Below are 16,529 nucleotides of genomic sequence, written 5' to 3' on the forward strand. Positions count from 1 at the left end.
TAATTACCTACCATGGGTGGGCAGGACTCATCTAGCAGAACTCCATTAGGCTCATAGCTTAGAAAAGGAGCAACATGTGGAGAAAGCTATCTTCATTTCTATTGCCTCCCACTAGGGATAGCCCTACAGGCCTGGTAAAATTGCAGGGAGCTTCTACCCACTCTTGTCTGTCACCAGCCCCTCTGCAGTCAGACATAGGAGCAGCTCTCAAGAAAGGAACTTGCAACAGAGCCCACAGCATGCTTTGCCTATAACAGACTGCTTCTGTCCAATCAGGAATACATTTTAATCTTGTTACTGGAGGGTCTTTACTAGCTCTGAACACCTAAAAGAAGTCTCAACCTTCTACCAGGTAAAAAAGCATCAAGAAGAAAATAAACATATGAGAAGGCAAAATTAGGTATGTATCAGTGTTACAAAAGAACATGGGAACAAAACCACATGAGAACTGCAGAAAATGGACAATGAGAGAAAAAGAAAATGGTATTATTATGAGGCATAAAGGAAAGCATCTGTTAAGAAGCAGGAAAACTATAAAATAAGAAAACAACATAAGAGGCCATATTAAAAAAACTAAATTCTACACATACATTAGTAGTGGCCTGATCTACATGGCAAAGATATCAAAAGAAAGAGAAACAGCTCAGCAGCCCACATGGAATTTAATCATGGGGCAGAGCTAATTCAAACAGGTGGAAAAACAGATACCTGAATCTCTCAGACTGGGATAACATACTCCAGTGTCTGTCCCAAAGCACAGGAATGATATTCTCTTCACCATTAAGCTAAACCTGTCCAGTAAGCCTTTGTTCAAGCTACTTACCATGTCTTCTCATTCTGATTCCTGTGAACAGCTCAGTTTGAAATCAAACCCAAGCACTTATTGATTGTCTTACCTCATCATCGAGGGACACCAGTAGAGCCCGGAGAGCACCAACAGATGCTGCCATGACATTATCCACTGCATCATCCAGAGAGAAGCGCAGCAAGAAGAGAAACCCAGCATCAAGCAGCAGACGCAGAACGCTGCCTTTCAAGGAGGAAGCAAACTCTCCAGCCCTGGCCTGAAAAGTATGTCACACAGAGCCAGGGTTAAGGATGTCTCAGCTGGGTACATCTTAACATTCCACATCTTTGCCTCCTCCCTTTTCTACTGTAAAGCTGCTAAACTGTGTGCAGGTTTTTTTCCTTTATTTTATCCTCCTGTCATTCTACAGAGGCACACAACTACAGTTCTTTAATGCAAGAATATTTTCTTTCTAAAGTCTGAACCCATCTTTTGACTTCACTCTGTTCTGCCCCATTGTCCTTCTCAAAACAACACTGCTATTTCTTCTCTGTCTCCAATGCCATTAGGCAGAAGGTTAGCACTTCCCTCAAGAGTTAGGTGGAAATGTGCACAGAAGTATTCATTCTGCTTTATGGTATTGGCACGTTGCTCTATGAGTAGGCTTGGTTCTTTCTCACCTCCTACAGGAAATGCACAATGTGAAGCTGGCTCAGACAACCAGAGTGAAAGGGTCAATGCCAAGAATAGGTTTGTCACAAAAGTAACACCAAAAAACCCAAACTTGTGTCCAAATCAACAAAAGAACTGAAGCTGCAGCACTGCTGCCAAATAACAGTTGGAACAACTTGTTGGAAGAACACTCTGGAACCCTTCAGAGAAACCCCAATCTCTGTTATATCCCAACACTAGGTTTTCTAACAGTAAGGATCCTCAGTGAAAAAGAATGCCTTGTAGGTGACTTTGCTTACCTCTATTGAAGTGCAGAAAGCAAACAACTAGTACTAGAGAATCTGGGCCCTGATACATCAGATATTGGAATTATGGGGAGAATTTCTATAGAAAGTGACCTACCTTTTGAACAATACGACCTAGGACCTGTAGAGCCAGTGTCCTCTGTTGTATAACTTGGCTGCGAGACAAATGAAAGAGTTCTTGGAGAGAATAACCAGCTCTCTAAATGGCAGGGGAGAAACAGAACAAAGAAACCAAAACCAACCCTCAGCTATAGGTAAAAACAGGCCTCTTAAAATAAGATTAACTGTAAAAGACTGAATAACAGAAGATAAAACTGCAATGCAATGTTGTTTGCTACTTTGTGGCAATTGCAGAAGAGATTCTCATAATTGATGTGACAGGAGAATACAGAACCTCTTAAGAAAAGGAGTACATGCACCTTTTTCCAATACCACAGAACCTTAACAGCATTAACAGAGTTTTCTGGACATAAAGCAGTTAATGTATGCAGACTCAATTTGTCTCTAGCAGTTTGTTTCTAAAGAAAAATCACTCATCTGCATTTTTCTAAGATTCTTTTTTGTCACTAAAAAGTCTTGACACAAAAGGAATCTACCAAATGAAACACAGAAAACAGAAATGGATGTACCCTTTCTACTATATTATACCTACCTCTGCCTCTTCTCCATGATGATGCAAGCCTAGATGTGTTGGCAAATCAGCATCTGCAGGAATCAATTCTCCTTTTAAACTGAATCGAGCTTGCATTCCCTACAACAAATGGGTGGAGGGAGAAAACTATTATTTCTATTGCTGTCCACTCCATTCATCACTTAGAATACCATTTTTTACATCAACTGCTGGAAGATGACAGTCAAAAATACCCCATATCAGGCCCCAAATTCTTTAAAAAATTTACAGACTGAGTAGCCAGAGGACTAGTCTTTGAAGCCTTCAAAACTGTTACTGCTGAGAAGCATGATTCAGACACAAACATGCAAATATCAGTTTCTGCCTTCAAACCTCTTTGGTTTTCTTCTGCCGGGGTGAGGGCAAATCTTTCATCCATTCTAGCTTCTCAAACTCCACATTGTCCATATGAATCCATTCCTTCCTGGGCTTCACAGGCAGATCATCATCTTTGTGTGGGGGGAAAGAAATGGCAGTCTTACTTTCTAAGATAGAGATGAAGAAAATACAAATCCCCCTGTGCCAAGCTACTCGGCTTAAAGACTGCTTCAAATATAGGATTACATAAAATAAAAAGAAAACCATTTTCAAACTGTCTGTTGTCTGATGCATAAACATCAAAGGTTTAAAGCTATTTTCATCTTTCATGAGAGCTAGAAAAGGAAGTAAACAGCACTGTAATGAAATTCACTGACGAAGCTAATTTAGGAGAAGTTGAACAGAAGTCAGGACACAAATAAGGCAAAATTGTCAGAACTAGTGCAGAAAAAATAATATCAGCCTTTCTTTTGAGAAAGCAAACTAATATGCAAGGAGGGGAGTGTTAGGGGAGATGTGAGATGATTCAGAAGTATTAATGCAGAGAGTCCAAGAAAATTATTGGAAGCCAGTATGATTTCAGCCCAGATACACTGAGGAGAGCACAAATACTATTATTTGTGCTTTTGTCGCATTCATGATGGTGCTCTTCAGTATCGCCCCTAAAGGCTTGAGGAGACCAGCTTGGGAAACAAAACAGCTGAAAATTTGCACAGCTTGCCAGGGAGACAGCTCGGTGGGGAAACTGGACAGCTGAACAACAATGTCAAAGGTACAAGTACCAAAGGAAGAAATTACTAATTTAACTTTATAAAGAGCTTTGATTAGAAGAATTTGAGAAACAAGACATTTATGCCTGACATCATAAGAAGTGCCCTAGGAAAGAGACAGATCAGCATGTGGAAGAATGTCAGAAGTGAAGGGACTAGAGATGCAACTGGAAGTTATTTGAACACTAGGAAAGGTAATGCTTTTATACTAGGATATTATCCCAAACCAGAATGAGAAGAGATGAGCTAAGAAGTCTTTCAGAAGTCTCAAAAGAAATCACACATACAGACAGTAACAGGCAGTCTAAGGGCATGAAAAGCAGCATCGTCTCTCCTGCTGGAGCTGCCCAGAGCTCATCTGCATTGCAGCTATTAATCCTAGTGCTGTGGTCTTCTCTTGCAAGGAACAGTGAGTCCCACTGAGATGCTCTTCTTTCATCAGATCTTTTCCTGCTGATAACTGGCCTGAAACCTAACCTTTTACTTTGCTCTAATTAACAGATAAACTTTCATGAAGGGTGCTCATTCTCTATAGGATGAAGCTTCACTCTTATGATCAATGTGGTATTGGATCAGGCAAAGAACCAAGCACAGAGTTATCTTGCTCAGCCAGAAAGCTGTTCTACAGAATTTCAGCCAAAGGCTCAGCACGCATTTTAATTGAAGAGAAGGAAAAAACATCAGAAATGTATGAAAGCAGAATGTTTGTGGGTGGTAGATGCAAAACTAGAGGAAATAAAATCAGCAGAAAAATGAAATATATTGACGTTTGTAATTTAAGAAAATGTTTTCTCCATTAATCATCAAATTAATAGGGTTAAGTCATTCTGTGAACAGGATTACGCATGTTACTACCAGCCCTTAATATTATGATCTTGTCAACAAAAAAAGATGGATATATATTTCAAGGTATCAGCAGATTGTTACTAAGAAATCCCTTTGCAAAAACACAAGCTGACAGCACAGATGCAACATTTGCACTGAACTTTTTCAGACTTGGGTTACATTAAAGGCTACTACCCAACCTCTTCACTTTCTGCTTTGTTTCCCCTCTTGTCTCAGTGCCAGAATCTGCTTTTCCATTTCAGAAGATTACAAGTTGCTGGATAAAGGCTTCACCATCTTGTTTCTAATAAACAGTAGCCTTTTATCTCATTAGAGAGGCAGGTTTGACTTTTGAGCAATCCCATTGCTTTGTGTCATCATACTCTCCCTGGGGAAATTCAGTGTAACCCAGCTGGGCTATTCATGATGAGTTTATTTCTGAGCATGAACAGATGCTAAAATCCCAACATTAAGTGATAACGTCAGATTAATTTTTACATCTCCTGTTGGCCAAGATGGGCTGCAGGCATAAACTCAGGTGCTGTAAAGGTTACCCTTGGTTTTATAACTGTGTTCCACTCACATTTTCTTAGTTATTTCAAATACCTTGGGAAAACTCCTCTTTTTTCCTGTGTAATCTTCTATAGGAAGCAAAAGATGTCAGAACACAATGCTCTAAACACTGAGCTATTTCCAAGAGCACCGCTATGGAACTCCACCACTACAGGTTCAACAACATGCTTCTATTGCTCCCAGGTGAATAAAAGAATTTCACTTAATCTGGTGCTGCTTGTGCACTCAATTGTTTTGGAACTAAAAAAGAACTAAGAATAGCCATTTTGATTAAGATGGATTTGTAGAAAAGTAAAATTTGGGGAGAAACAGCAAAAGGACTGTTCAGTCAAGTGTTTTCATCAAAAAGAGGTTAATTAGCTTTATTTCTCCTGCACATGTACATACATTCACTCACAGACTCATCCTTCTCAGCAAGAAAATGGTAAATGGTTGTTATCTCTTGCAAACATCAAGATGAAATCCAGGGGTGATTCAGAGACTTCTTTAATAGTCTGCATGTTACTGGAATACAAAGAATGCATTAGAAGAGAGGATCAGAGGAGATGGAGACAGCCAAAAATTGACATGAAATTGTGGGAGAAGCATACTATGAACAAAAGTGTGAAGAAAATGAGAATGGGATCCTAAAAATCACCACAGAGAAAAAGAAATTGCTAAAAAAAAAAAAAAAGCAGTGAGGAAATTAAAGCAGAAGCTTAAGGAGAAAACTCTTACTTTCCCTGCCATGAAAATGTATGGGTTGCTCTTGTTGCTGCTGCTAAAGCAGCTTTCTCCTCATACAGGTATATATTGAGCATTAAAGAGTTCTATCATAAGAGGCAAGAGTTCTGTAGCATTCTTCACAAAAAGCGGAACAACACTCTACACCTTAATACTTCCCACTCCATTCACAGTACAAAGAAAAGAACTGTATCCTGTGGAAATCACTGTCTGGGCTCTGAGACACAAATCACAGAGTGGGTCCATCAGGAGCAGTGTCATGCTAAGAGATCCATGCTCTATATGAGCAATTTCCCTGAAGTGAGACCATCATCTCCATGCTATCCTGTGAGCAAATCACTAACTCTTACCTACCCATCACCCTCTTGTCCCCAGTCAGTTCTAGTTAAAAGAAATTATTCAAGCAGCAGCTGAATCTCAGTACTTACACTCTCCTGTTTCCCTGTTCACACAACGGAACAGAAGAGTAACAATGTCAAGTTTAAACTACAGTTTTCATCCAGAGGCCTCAGAACAAATTTCAAAAACAAAGCAAGATCTCCCATTGAATAGCTCAGCTCCATTACATAGTGTATCACCTCTCTAATCTGTGAAGTCCATTGATCAATACACATTGATGCACAAACACCATACAAACCTAACATTTATGTTCAGAAAATTAACAACATGCACTTTGTTTCTTACCTGTGATTTCTACCTTCACATTTTCTTCCTTCCTCACAGATTCTTCCAGACCCAACTCCTGCATGGAAAGAGATGATCTTACACCATGCTGAGCCACGGGCAGAGATTCCACAAACTCCTCTGGTCTGTTGTGTTCCATTTTTAACTCTTTTTTCTGGCCTTCATTGTTACCACGTTGTGACTTTAAGAAAGCAACTAAACTGGGATCTGCAAGTATTGACAAAGAGACAGAGATGTGACAGAAAGTCTCAAAATACTTCATATGCCTATGGCTCCTGCTATTTATGTTCCAGTCTTTTCCACATGTCCTCTTCTTCTGTACCAATTGTCACTTCTTTTCAAACTGAGGCATTTCACTGCTTTAAGACCTCTTAGGCACATAAGCTGGGTGCAACTGACGGGTGAGGAGACACCAGAGAAAGAACTGACAAATCTCTTTCAAGGTAAAGCAACCACAAAAATTCTAGTTATTTTCTCAACTTACAAATAAAGAGATCATTTTTTCTTTCCCCCATCCCTGATACTGAAAAGGCACATCCAAACAAGACTATTCATTGTGGAGAGAATTCTGTCTGTTAATTACAAGAGGGACCCAGGTCTGACAGTTCAGTTACCCTGCCTGTGGACCACTCAGTGGCATCAATCTGAACACTATGAGAATACACAGGACAGACATCACAAAAAGAATTACCTGCTCTTTATTCAATTGCACTAGAGCTGCAGTTCACAGTATAGATACTACATTACAAGAAGGAGACCTTGTTTGTTCTGAACTGACTTCTCATCCTGAGAATCAATTATCATCTGACAACATTCAGAAAACAGACACAGCCATTCTCTTCGTGCTTTTGAGTGGAAGAGAAACATTTGGAAGATAGATGTGTTTTGAAGGATAGGTTATATCCCTATGGCTCTAAGATGGTCATTTTACTTTCGGATCTGCTACAGATATATTCCACATCATTTTGGATGGAGTGCACTGTCTCTGAATACTCTTCATCTACAAGATGGTGCTGGGATGCTTATGCCAGAGGTTGAGTAAGAGATTGTGCATTGTGCTTCTGTGTCAGTTCTGGCCCAGGTCTGTACAAGGTACAGAAATACTCCAATAAGCAACGTCAGAGATATATAAAGTAAAAGAACATAACACCTACATTGGTTATTTATTCTTTAGAGGACAAGCAATTTAGAAACGCTCTGTACCTGAGATAAGTCATCTCAAAAATCACTCCCGTGTCTCTGAAACATCTATCCCACACTTTTGATTGCTGCACCTTCTCCTCATGATGCAGTTTAAACCCTCCTTGGCAAAGGACAGGCATTCAGCCCAGTCCCATTAAAGTATTCATATTTTTTCTGAAAGCAAGCAGAGCTTTCACTTTCTCACACTTCACTGTACACAGCAAGGAAAAGACGGTATTCATTATTTCATCATTTCACGCAGTGGCAAACAAGTCACTGATCAAGTCAATCTGTGCACAGTATGCCAAAAACTAAGCCTGCTTCTGTCCAGTCTCCATGAGCAAAACCAGAACAGTACCAACAATGAGACTCTGAAGACACTGCCCAGCACAGAATTGCCTACTCATCCTCATACTTCACACCATGAAGTATCATCTGCTTCATAACTAAGAGGTTAACTCAGGGACTGGGCACCATTTAAGGCCCACAAATCATTCACTTCTGAATACGGAGAAAAAGTCTCCTTAATCCACAGCTCTGTGCCTGTCCAGTTCCAAACTTAATCTGTAAGTCAGCAATTCAGTTTAGGAGTTGCTTCATCATGCATAAATCCCTACCCACAAGTATTCTGGGAATTCCAAAATTACTCCCAGTTTCCTTAAGACCTCAAAGACTGAGATCTACAATTTTAACCCATAGGGCATATAAAAAACCCACACTGCTTCAGAAAATATTGTTCAAAAATACTTAAAATACATCCTATCCTTTTTAACCTCCTTCAGTATTCACTTCAGTAATATCCCAAAGGATGGAGTGGTGAGGACAAGGAACAAAGATAACAAATCAGTCATAAGAATAAAGTGAATAAACAGGGTATTTTTCATACACATGCCATTGTTACAAGCAGTGAAGCTAAACAAAATAGTAATTTTGGAGAGTTCAGGTCTCTGAATGAAGGATGTACTTAAACATTCTGTCTGCAATTATTTTGCAGTTCCTTTGCCACCTTTCCAGTTATACCCAGTATTCCACTGCTGCTAGCAATGAAGTCGAGATCATGAATATGATCTTTAAGCTGAGCCCACGATTTATGCATCTAAAATGCCGCTCACATGTAAATTTGATGTTAGAGGATCTGAAATTATGAGTATCTAAAAAATCCTTGTCTGCCACCTACATCTGTACATCTGCTCTTCTTAAGCATATAAATCCACTGAACCCAATGCCAACAAGTTTTACAGTGCCTTAGGTCACACAAAGTCTTATCAAACATACCACAGTTTTTTCTCCTCTGCCTGGTCATCAGCTGCCAGTGACAGGCATTCCCAGAGCACCACTGTGAACAGGGCTCCAAACCAGAGACCAGATCCCTGTCAGAATTCCTGCACCCAACAGCCTGATAATTAAAACACTTTTTCAAGACTAGTTGTAAGTTCTTCTGCTCTACCAAGAATAGATTTGAATTGAAATCTCCCACATGCCCATATGCTCTCTCTATTCAGATACTGATGGTTCTGGCCCAAGTCTTAGCACTTTGGAGAGGAAGACCAAGAACTCGCTCTCACCTCAGCATTGCTATAGCTTTGCTTTCTTATCTGCTTCAGAGAATTACGTCCTAGGACCTTAATACACATATATGTAACCATTATTTGGTGTGCAAAGCAACAGAGTGCATGGAGCATCTTATCCCACAGCAGAGGGGGGATGAGAAAGACTTAAGCCAAACTATCTCTCACTGAGAAATAAACGCTCTTTAATTCCTTCATAATTAGCTCTTATTCATAAGCTACTGACATGGCATGGAAGACAGATGATACATATATGGAATGAGCAGGAATTCTATGCTCCCACCTCTGACCTGTGAACTTGTTAAGACTCCAGGACATCTATACACATAGTAAACTTTCACATCTCAAGAATCAACCCTGGGAAGCACATACCCATTTGAGCCAGAAGCCTTGCCTGCTCCTGCAGGATCTCTTCCTCAGACATGGACCGCAGTTTCTCCAAGTTCTCTTTGTGAATAGCTTCAGCTTCCTGCTCACTTTTTTGGCTTCCAAGACCCTCTCCCGTTATGAGACAAGGACGCTGAGAGGTCGAAAAGTCACCAGCTTTATTGGTAAGATCTAGCAGAGAAAGCACTTAGTGATTTAAGTGTCTATAGCATCGTGACTAAATCTCAATTCTGTCATTACCAGGCTTCCAAAATTTCCTTTTTTTTTTTTAACTTTGGTAGCAAAGTTAAAATAGGAGTAAAGAAGTTTAATTCAGATTCAAACAAAACTAAAATACTTGGGCTTTCACCCCCCATCACAACAAAACATCATTTCCATCTTGTTTTTTTAGGAGCTTGAGGAGGGGATGGGGGAGAAAGCAATTTTGCTCCTTTAAAGCAAAGCAATGGCAAGAAAAGGTAAACTGGAGCATAATTCACAATTCAGGAGTTGGAGCATTCATCCCAGTTAGTGAATATTTGATTCTTTCTCTGCCCAAGAACACCCGAACCCACATTTGTATGTCAGTTGAACCATGACCTAGTAAATACGTGCTGAGTGAGACAGAAAATTACAGCTATTAGGTAAACCAGTTTCTGGACTGATACAAGATACGTTATCAACACCAGCATGTTTGCTTCTAACAATGCCTTGTACTCACCCCTAAGGGTTAAACATACTAGAAATTTCAGTAGGGGAGCATTTTTCCTACCCTGAACAAGATGAAGTCCCCTTTATCACCTGATCTAAATCCATTTTAAATGCTCACTTCATTTAACAATAGCAGCAGGGTAACATGCTCCTTTGGTCAGAGTGAGACCCTCCAGCTGTCCTGAAACCCACTATACAAGGACCTAACTTAGTGGCTTTATTCCTTATGTTTTATTCATATGCTCCATATATTGACTCAGAACATCCCTATGATCCTAAACTAGCCTACCCTGAAAGCATCAAATCCCTGTTCAAACAACAGTAAGGTTTGATGTCATCTCCACAGCAGTTGTTTTGCATATTGAGCAGAAAGAGATAAGACAGATCCACCTGGTAAAAGCTTCAGTAAGCTTCCCCCCATTAGCAACTAAACTGAGGGTTACTAGGCACAAACATGTTGTTACTACAAGAAATTGACCTCCCTCTTTTCTCTTGCTTCTAATGATCCTGCCACAGCAATCTTGCTGAGGAGGTCAAGCAATTTTCTAATCCCCCTGTTGTGCTGCTACATTTTAGAAGTGTTCTACTTCAAGAGGATCACAGCTATAGGGTTGCTCTATTTCCCTTTGAGATTTGCCCAATTGTAACAGGATATACAGTAAGCACAGTATAGTGACCTGGATGGTGGATTTGTGCACACACAGCACAGCACACCTGGGGGTTCTCATACCAATTCTCTGATGGAAGTCAGGGCTGACACAAACCTTAACCAAATGGTGATAATCTTCAAATGACATCTGGCCTCTATTTCAATGTCAAAAAGAGGGAGTCAGGGTAAAAGCCTGATGACACATGGTGGTCCTAAGCAAACTGGACTGCCCAACACACATACAAACAAATTAAAAAGCCTGGAGATGCTGGTACCAGTTGAATTGGTTTCATCTTTCCTTGTCACGTTGCTGTCAGACAAGTAACTGCTGGAGGTGGCACTGACTCATCAGCACTGCCTCACAGCATTCCTTATGGAGCAAAGCCACAGTCTCATGGCAGCAGATCTGATGACGGAAGACTGAGCTTTCAATCATCTAGGTAGGAGTGAGAACCCACATCGCTGTGGTCTCAAACGCCTTCAACAAACACAAGAACCACCTTCTTCCTAAAACTGTGTAAATCAACAATGAAACAAGAAAAACTTTGCATATAGCAAGCAGAAAGAAAAAGGAGGACAAGAACCTTGAAAAATAAATCTATTTGGCCCCATGTGAAGTAAAAAGGAAATCAGTGAGAAAGTTAACCCAATTTTTAGAATGTTAATCTGTGTCTCAGAGCATTTAAAATCCTAGTCACAACACAAACATTCCAAGTGACCTTGAGATTCTTAAACTAAAGACAACAATGCTACCATAACTTAAAAATAAGGTGCACTGACGTTTCTGGTTACTAAGGCTATGTAAATACGATAGGCTGGATAAGCAGAACCTTCTCCACTTACCACCCCTGATGTTGGGGAGAGGTGTCTCTCCCGCTGATTCCTGAGAATCCAAGGCATCCAGCGCATCTGATCTTACTTGCACACAGTCGGCAGCAGAGGGAGCTGTTGCTGCCTTTTCAGCAGTTCTTTTCGCTGCCATCTTCTGCGCAAAGATGCTTTTTCTTCCAGATCCCACCTTTACCTACAAACAGGGAAGCCATGTGTCACCACTTTCCTCTGCAGGCTGCCCCAGCCACTAACAAGTATATAGATCTGATCCTAAACATACCCTCAAATAAGATTTCGGGACATGACTCAGAGAAGCTGCTGGCATCCACCTGGCCTTTTCTGTGATCGTGCTATTCTTTTTTAAACACAGTTTAATGTTAGGAGAGAGAGACAAAAATATGCATGTTTTCGGTAGCTAGACAAGGAAGATGATTAATCATTAAGTGAATTCAAGAACAGCAAGTGCACCTAAAATATCACCAAACACAACAGTTCCAGCTTTCCTGCTGTATGGAAGGTTGGCATAGCTGAATACTTTGGATTTCTGAGGATAAATGGGGCTGTACTTCACTGTGCTCACCACAGGCCTGGAACAGACTTCTTATAAGGTTATTAGAGAGCAGCAGGGTGAAGAGATTTACGCAATAAGAAATAGGCAAAAGGTGCTAAATAATCCTGACTAATTTTGCTGTGCTGCTTGTCCAGGTGATGGAAGGGCACAGCTCTGAACAGCCTTGCACAGGATGCACAGGAAATCCAAAGCAAACTAAGCAAAAAATCTCTTGCACATACCCAGTCCAGAGAAGAAACTTAAAAGGCAGTCTGAACATTAGGTAGCTGCTTTGTGCACTCCTGTATCAGGTAAACAGAACTGGTACTTTTAAAAGTATTACCCCTGCCTTTCAAAACAGTTGTCCTTCAAAATAAGCTACCTCCTCAAACCAACCACAGCTATCAATCACATACCAATTTCCAGCATCTGACTCCCACTCAGCTAGCAGCTCTTGCCACTACAGCAACAACCAATAATAGCAGCCATGGCTTCCAGTTTTATAGCCTCAGAAAAAAAATATGTCAAAATCCAAAAAGCTGCAAAAGATAATCCTTACAACCATATTCAAATGTCATGCTAGGAGAATTAAGGTGCAACTTCAATAAGAACAGACTTAATCAAACCTGGTGGACAAATTAACAGAGATTGTTCCTCAGAGAAAAACAAGCAGAACAGGATCAATTCTATTACAGCAGTGCAGATTTGATCCACCTTACTGAAGTTAGCTGAAGGGGGCTGCCTTTTTCCTAACCCAAAAGAATTTCAACATTATTTACCTGCAGGGTTTGGAGTGCCTACTTGATGGCAACTTGGAAGAAAAACTCTCTCCTACACTAAGATGGCAATACCAGTGATATGGTGAGCTAACTCATGATCTCCAGCAAACTAAGTCAATCATTCTGAGCCTTACCAAGCCTCACCAAGCATTAGGCTTTACTGTGGAGAAGTTTTAATTTTTAATGAAGGTAGCATAAAATGTCTGCTCCCGATCTTACCTCACTTTTTATCTCGGAGCGGTGAAATGACCTTGGAAATGGGTCTCCCGTGGGCACTGGCATGGTCACTGCTGCTGCACTGGTGTCTCGTTCCTGAAGAAAAAAAGTCAAACCATGTAGAAACCCTTGCAACAGCCAGATATGTTTGTATCATTTAGCTGAGAGCAGACTCAAAATCTCTCAGCTCTGCAGGTCACATCGTCGTCAGGCTCAGAACACCTTGTGCTTATTTAGAGCCAAAGTGAGCTATTTTCCAAAAGGCTAGGCTGCCAAACTCCATACATCACTCAAAAAATTAGATAAAGGAAACCTTTAACATCCCCCTCAGAGTCCAGAAATTCATCAAAATCCACACTACAGAACATGCCTGCATGCAAGCAGTGTGATCTGTAGGCAGTTTGGGCTGGAAAGCAGATTTGAATCCATATTTAACTGACAGCAAAAATACACCCAAAGAGCTTTTTCTTTCAAGGTGTTCCAGAACACTGGTTACAGTGCTGCTTCATTACACTGTAGAAATAAAAAGCAGCAGAGCCCTTCATCCCTGCTTAGTTTACAGCATTCAGAAAAAAAAACACTAGATCATCACGAGAAAAAAGACATACAATAATTTTGCTTAAGACTGCTGTAATGTGTTGATCATGACTCTCCAGTGTGTCCTCCAGATCTTCATCCTCAAAGTGGACAGAAGCATTTTTGATCTTGGACTTTTTTGGAGGAGCTGGAGTTAGAGCTGGGAGAATATCAGGAAAACCTAGGGAGGAGAAGTAATAAGAAAAAAAAAGCAGTCAAGTTACTTATATAACCACTGTGCATTAGGTACAGACCAAGGCTGCCTAATAGCACCTATTACTGCTCTGATGAGAAATAAAGATGAGGAAGCAATAAGACAATTATGAGTCCTCTGTTTTTGACTTGCACTGAGTAGCAAAGAGAAACATGCTCAAGAATTTCATTATTTATGTATTGGCACGAGGTCTTTTCAAAGAGTTCGATAAGCAGGAGAGGGTACTGAGATCTGACTGCAAGCACTAAGGCAAGAAGCAAAGCTGTACAGAAACAGATACTATCCTTGCAGGTTGTGTTCAGACACAGGAAAGCATATTTCTACTGCCAGCTGTAACAGTGAGGGATTTGTATGACCATGAACAAGTCAAAGCCTTCTTTTCACTTGCTATGAATAGATCATATCTCCTCTATCTGGAAATAAAAACTGCACGATTTAAATTGTCGCTTTCTAAAAAGCACCTTGAGCTTCTGAGATTATCAAGCACATGACAAAAGTTACTACTGATGTAGGAAAAAAAAGCAAGCCAGATCTCCTGGCTGAAAGCTGGAGCTGTTAGCAGAGCTAAAATTCAAAGATGCTGAGAACAGGGTCTGGATGGATGGCAAAATAAGCACTGAGTGTCCAATTGATACAAATCACAGAAAACACTCTTGCTAGCAAGGTACCAGAGACAGCTGATAAATGTGGACAAAGGCAACAAAGGTGGTTCTACTGGATGCTAGTAACATTGGACAAGGGCATTTTCCAACAAGGCTAAGAACGAAAAATACTTCAAGGAGGACACAAATGTGGGGCAAAAGCAACACTGGGTTGAGAGGGAGGTGAAAGGCAAGCAGTGAGGAACATGAAAGGGACAGAGAATCTTAGTAATTCAGAGAAGCTCAGAAGAGAATTTACCATCCAACATGACTACATCCTTGCTGTCCTGTAGCGGGGGTCTCCCAGCATCTATGCTCCCTTCCTCCCCCTTCCTCTTATCTGCTTTCTTCACAATCTTCACTGCAGGTGAAGCTCTGGCTGCCAGGAACTGGTTTTGAAAGTGCAGCAGGTCTGCCTCAGACTCCCCAGGTTTTGGTCTTGACAACATCCTGCCTTCTTGCTCTTGCAGTCTAGTCCTATGTACTGTTCACATAGAACCTACTGAAGACAATGAAAACTGGTTACAGAACTGGATTGCCTGGAATTAGGATGAGGACAGCATGGGAAAACTGTTCATTTTTGTCCCACTCTTATGTTCCTGTACATAATATAGCCATCCTACTTCAGGATCACCCCAGGACGCAACTAGATGAACCAGAGTCACAGACAAACTGCTGCCTCGTTCTTCATTGCTGAGCAACACACGACCAGACAAGCCAACATCTGGTCTACCAGTCCACTGGGAGCAGAATGGCACCATTCAGCAAAAATCCAGCCAAAAAGTGCATCACTGACAGAATGCAAACAATGTGTCCTTAGATTTGCAAAGTCAGGGCAGCACCTGGTCCATGACAAGAGATTTGACGTAGTCCATTATCAATATCAACCAAGAAATCAGAGACACAGTATCACACAAATGCCCCCCTCCCAGGATAATATCATCTCTGGATCCTAGCACTACCATCCCCGTCAGGGTGCAAGAGCATGCCCACATGGACAGGGACAACACACTCACTGACTCTGTTTGCTCTCCTTCTCACTCAAATCTCCCAAGTCAAAAATGTTTTTCTTCCTGACATGGTTCTCCTGCTTTAGTTCTGTCTCACTCTTTCACCACCCTCTTATCGGTAGAAGCCATGCTACTTCCAACCATCTTCATTCACTGCCCAGGACACTTTGGGGAGATTTATAAAGACTTTTACTTCTGTGTACAAGAGAACTTACCGGGAAGACAACTATTCCACCTCCCATCTACTGGGCAGGAAAATATTTCTAACTATTACACCCACCTCTTATTCCCTTGGCCTGGGACCACCAATCCATTTCTCACAGGCAGCAAGTAGAGTGTTTGCAAATGCATTACACACGAATGGAATCACTGAGCAGCAATAACGCTGCAGACCTGACACCCTCCCACAATTGCTACGTTGAAACAATTTGTACCTATTTGATCTCTTCCACTTCCAAAAGCCCATCAGCACTCAGTGATGACTTATTGGGAAGATGGAAAGGAAAGTGGATATGGATTTTTAAAGGCACAGTTATCTGCCATATGGACAGGCTGCACGCATGAGAAAGTGCAAAGCTTGGAAGTGAATCTCTCTCTTAACCTCAGACCAAAACGAAGTGCAATCATTGGGAGCTACCTTGTGGGAAAAATGCTGACAGAAACAAGAATTACTTCCTGCAGCACTTATGAGCTATGCTTGGAACTGTTATACTCCTCTCAGGGATCTCGCTCTTCACCAAGGTCGGTTAGGTGTGATGTTGCTGGTTCTAAGAGAACAAAGGCAGACAGGAAGTTTTACATTTGGTTGGTGCTTTTAGTCAAGGCATTAGTGTAAAACCACCAACCACCTCAGACTCAACAAAATCTCTGGATTTGCAGGGCTTGCAACGTTTCCAGGGACTCTCCATT

At 41.0% G+C, this 16,529-nt stretch overlaps 1 protein-coding gene across 3 annotated transcripts in view; it reads right to left on the minus strand.

Moving 5' to 3' along the window:
• RPAP1 (RNA polymerase II associated protein 1) overlaps positions 1–16,529 on the minus strand; it is a 41,478-nt gene that overhangs the window by 22,572 nt on the left and 2,377 nt on the right. For all 3 annotated transcript variants that reach the window (XR_001921962.2, XM_018082806.2, XM_018082805.2), the window contains exons 2-11: positions 14,870–15,109; positions 13,788–13,936; positions 13,183–13,275; positions 11,647–11,827; positions 9,450–9,635; positions 6,328–6,534; positions 2,768–2,883; positions 2,417–2,515; positions 1,862–1,963; positions 897–1,064 (exon numbers count right to left, since the gene is read on the minus strand). Coding sequence is in view for 2 of the 3 variants with exons in the window: in XM_018082806.2 (XP_017938295.1) it covers positions 897–1,064; positions 1,862–1,963; positions 2,417–2,515; positions 2,768–2,883; positions 6,328–6,534; positions 9,450–9,635; positions 11,647–11,827; positions 13,183–13,275; positions 13,788–13,936; positions 14,870–15,059 (1,491 nt within the window). In the remaining variant the exon portion in view is untranslated. The remainder of the gene's footprint in view (positions 1–896; positions 1,065–1,861; positions 1,964–2,416; positions 2,516–2,767; positions 2,884–6,327; positions 6,535–9,449; positions 9,636–11,646; positions 11,828–13,182; positions 13,276–13,787; positions 13,937–14,869; positions 15,110–16,529) is intronic.

This window comes from Manacus vitellinus, unplaced genomic scaffold (genome assembly GCF_001715985.3).
Source record: "Manacus vitellinus isolate BGI_N305 unplaced genomic scaffold, ASM171598v3 scaffold_6_pilon, whole genome shotgun sequence".
Lineage (NCBI taxonomy): Eukaryota > Metazoa > Chordata > Aves > Passeriformes > Pipridae > Manacus > Manacus vitellinus.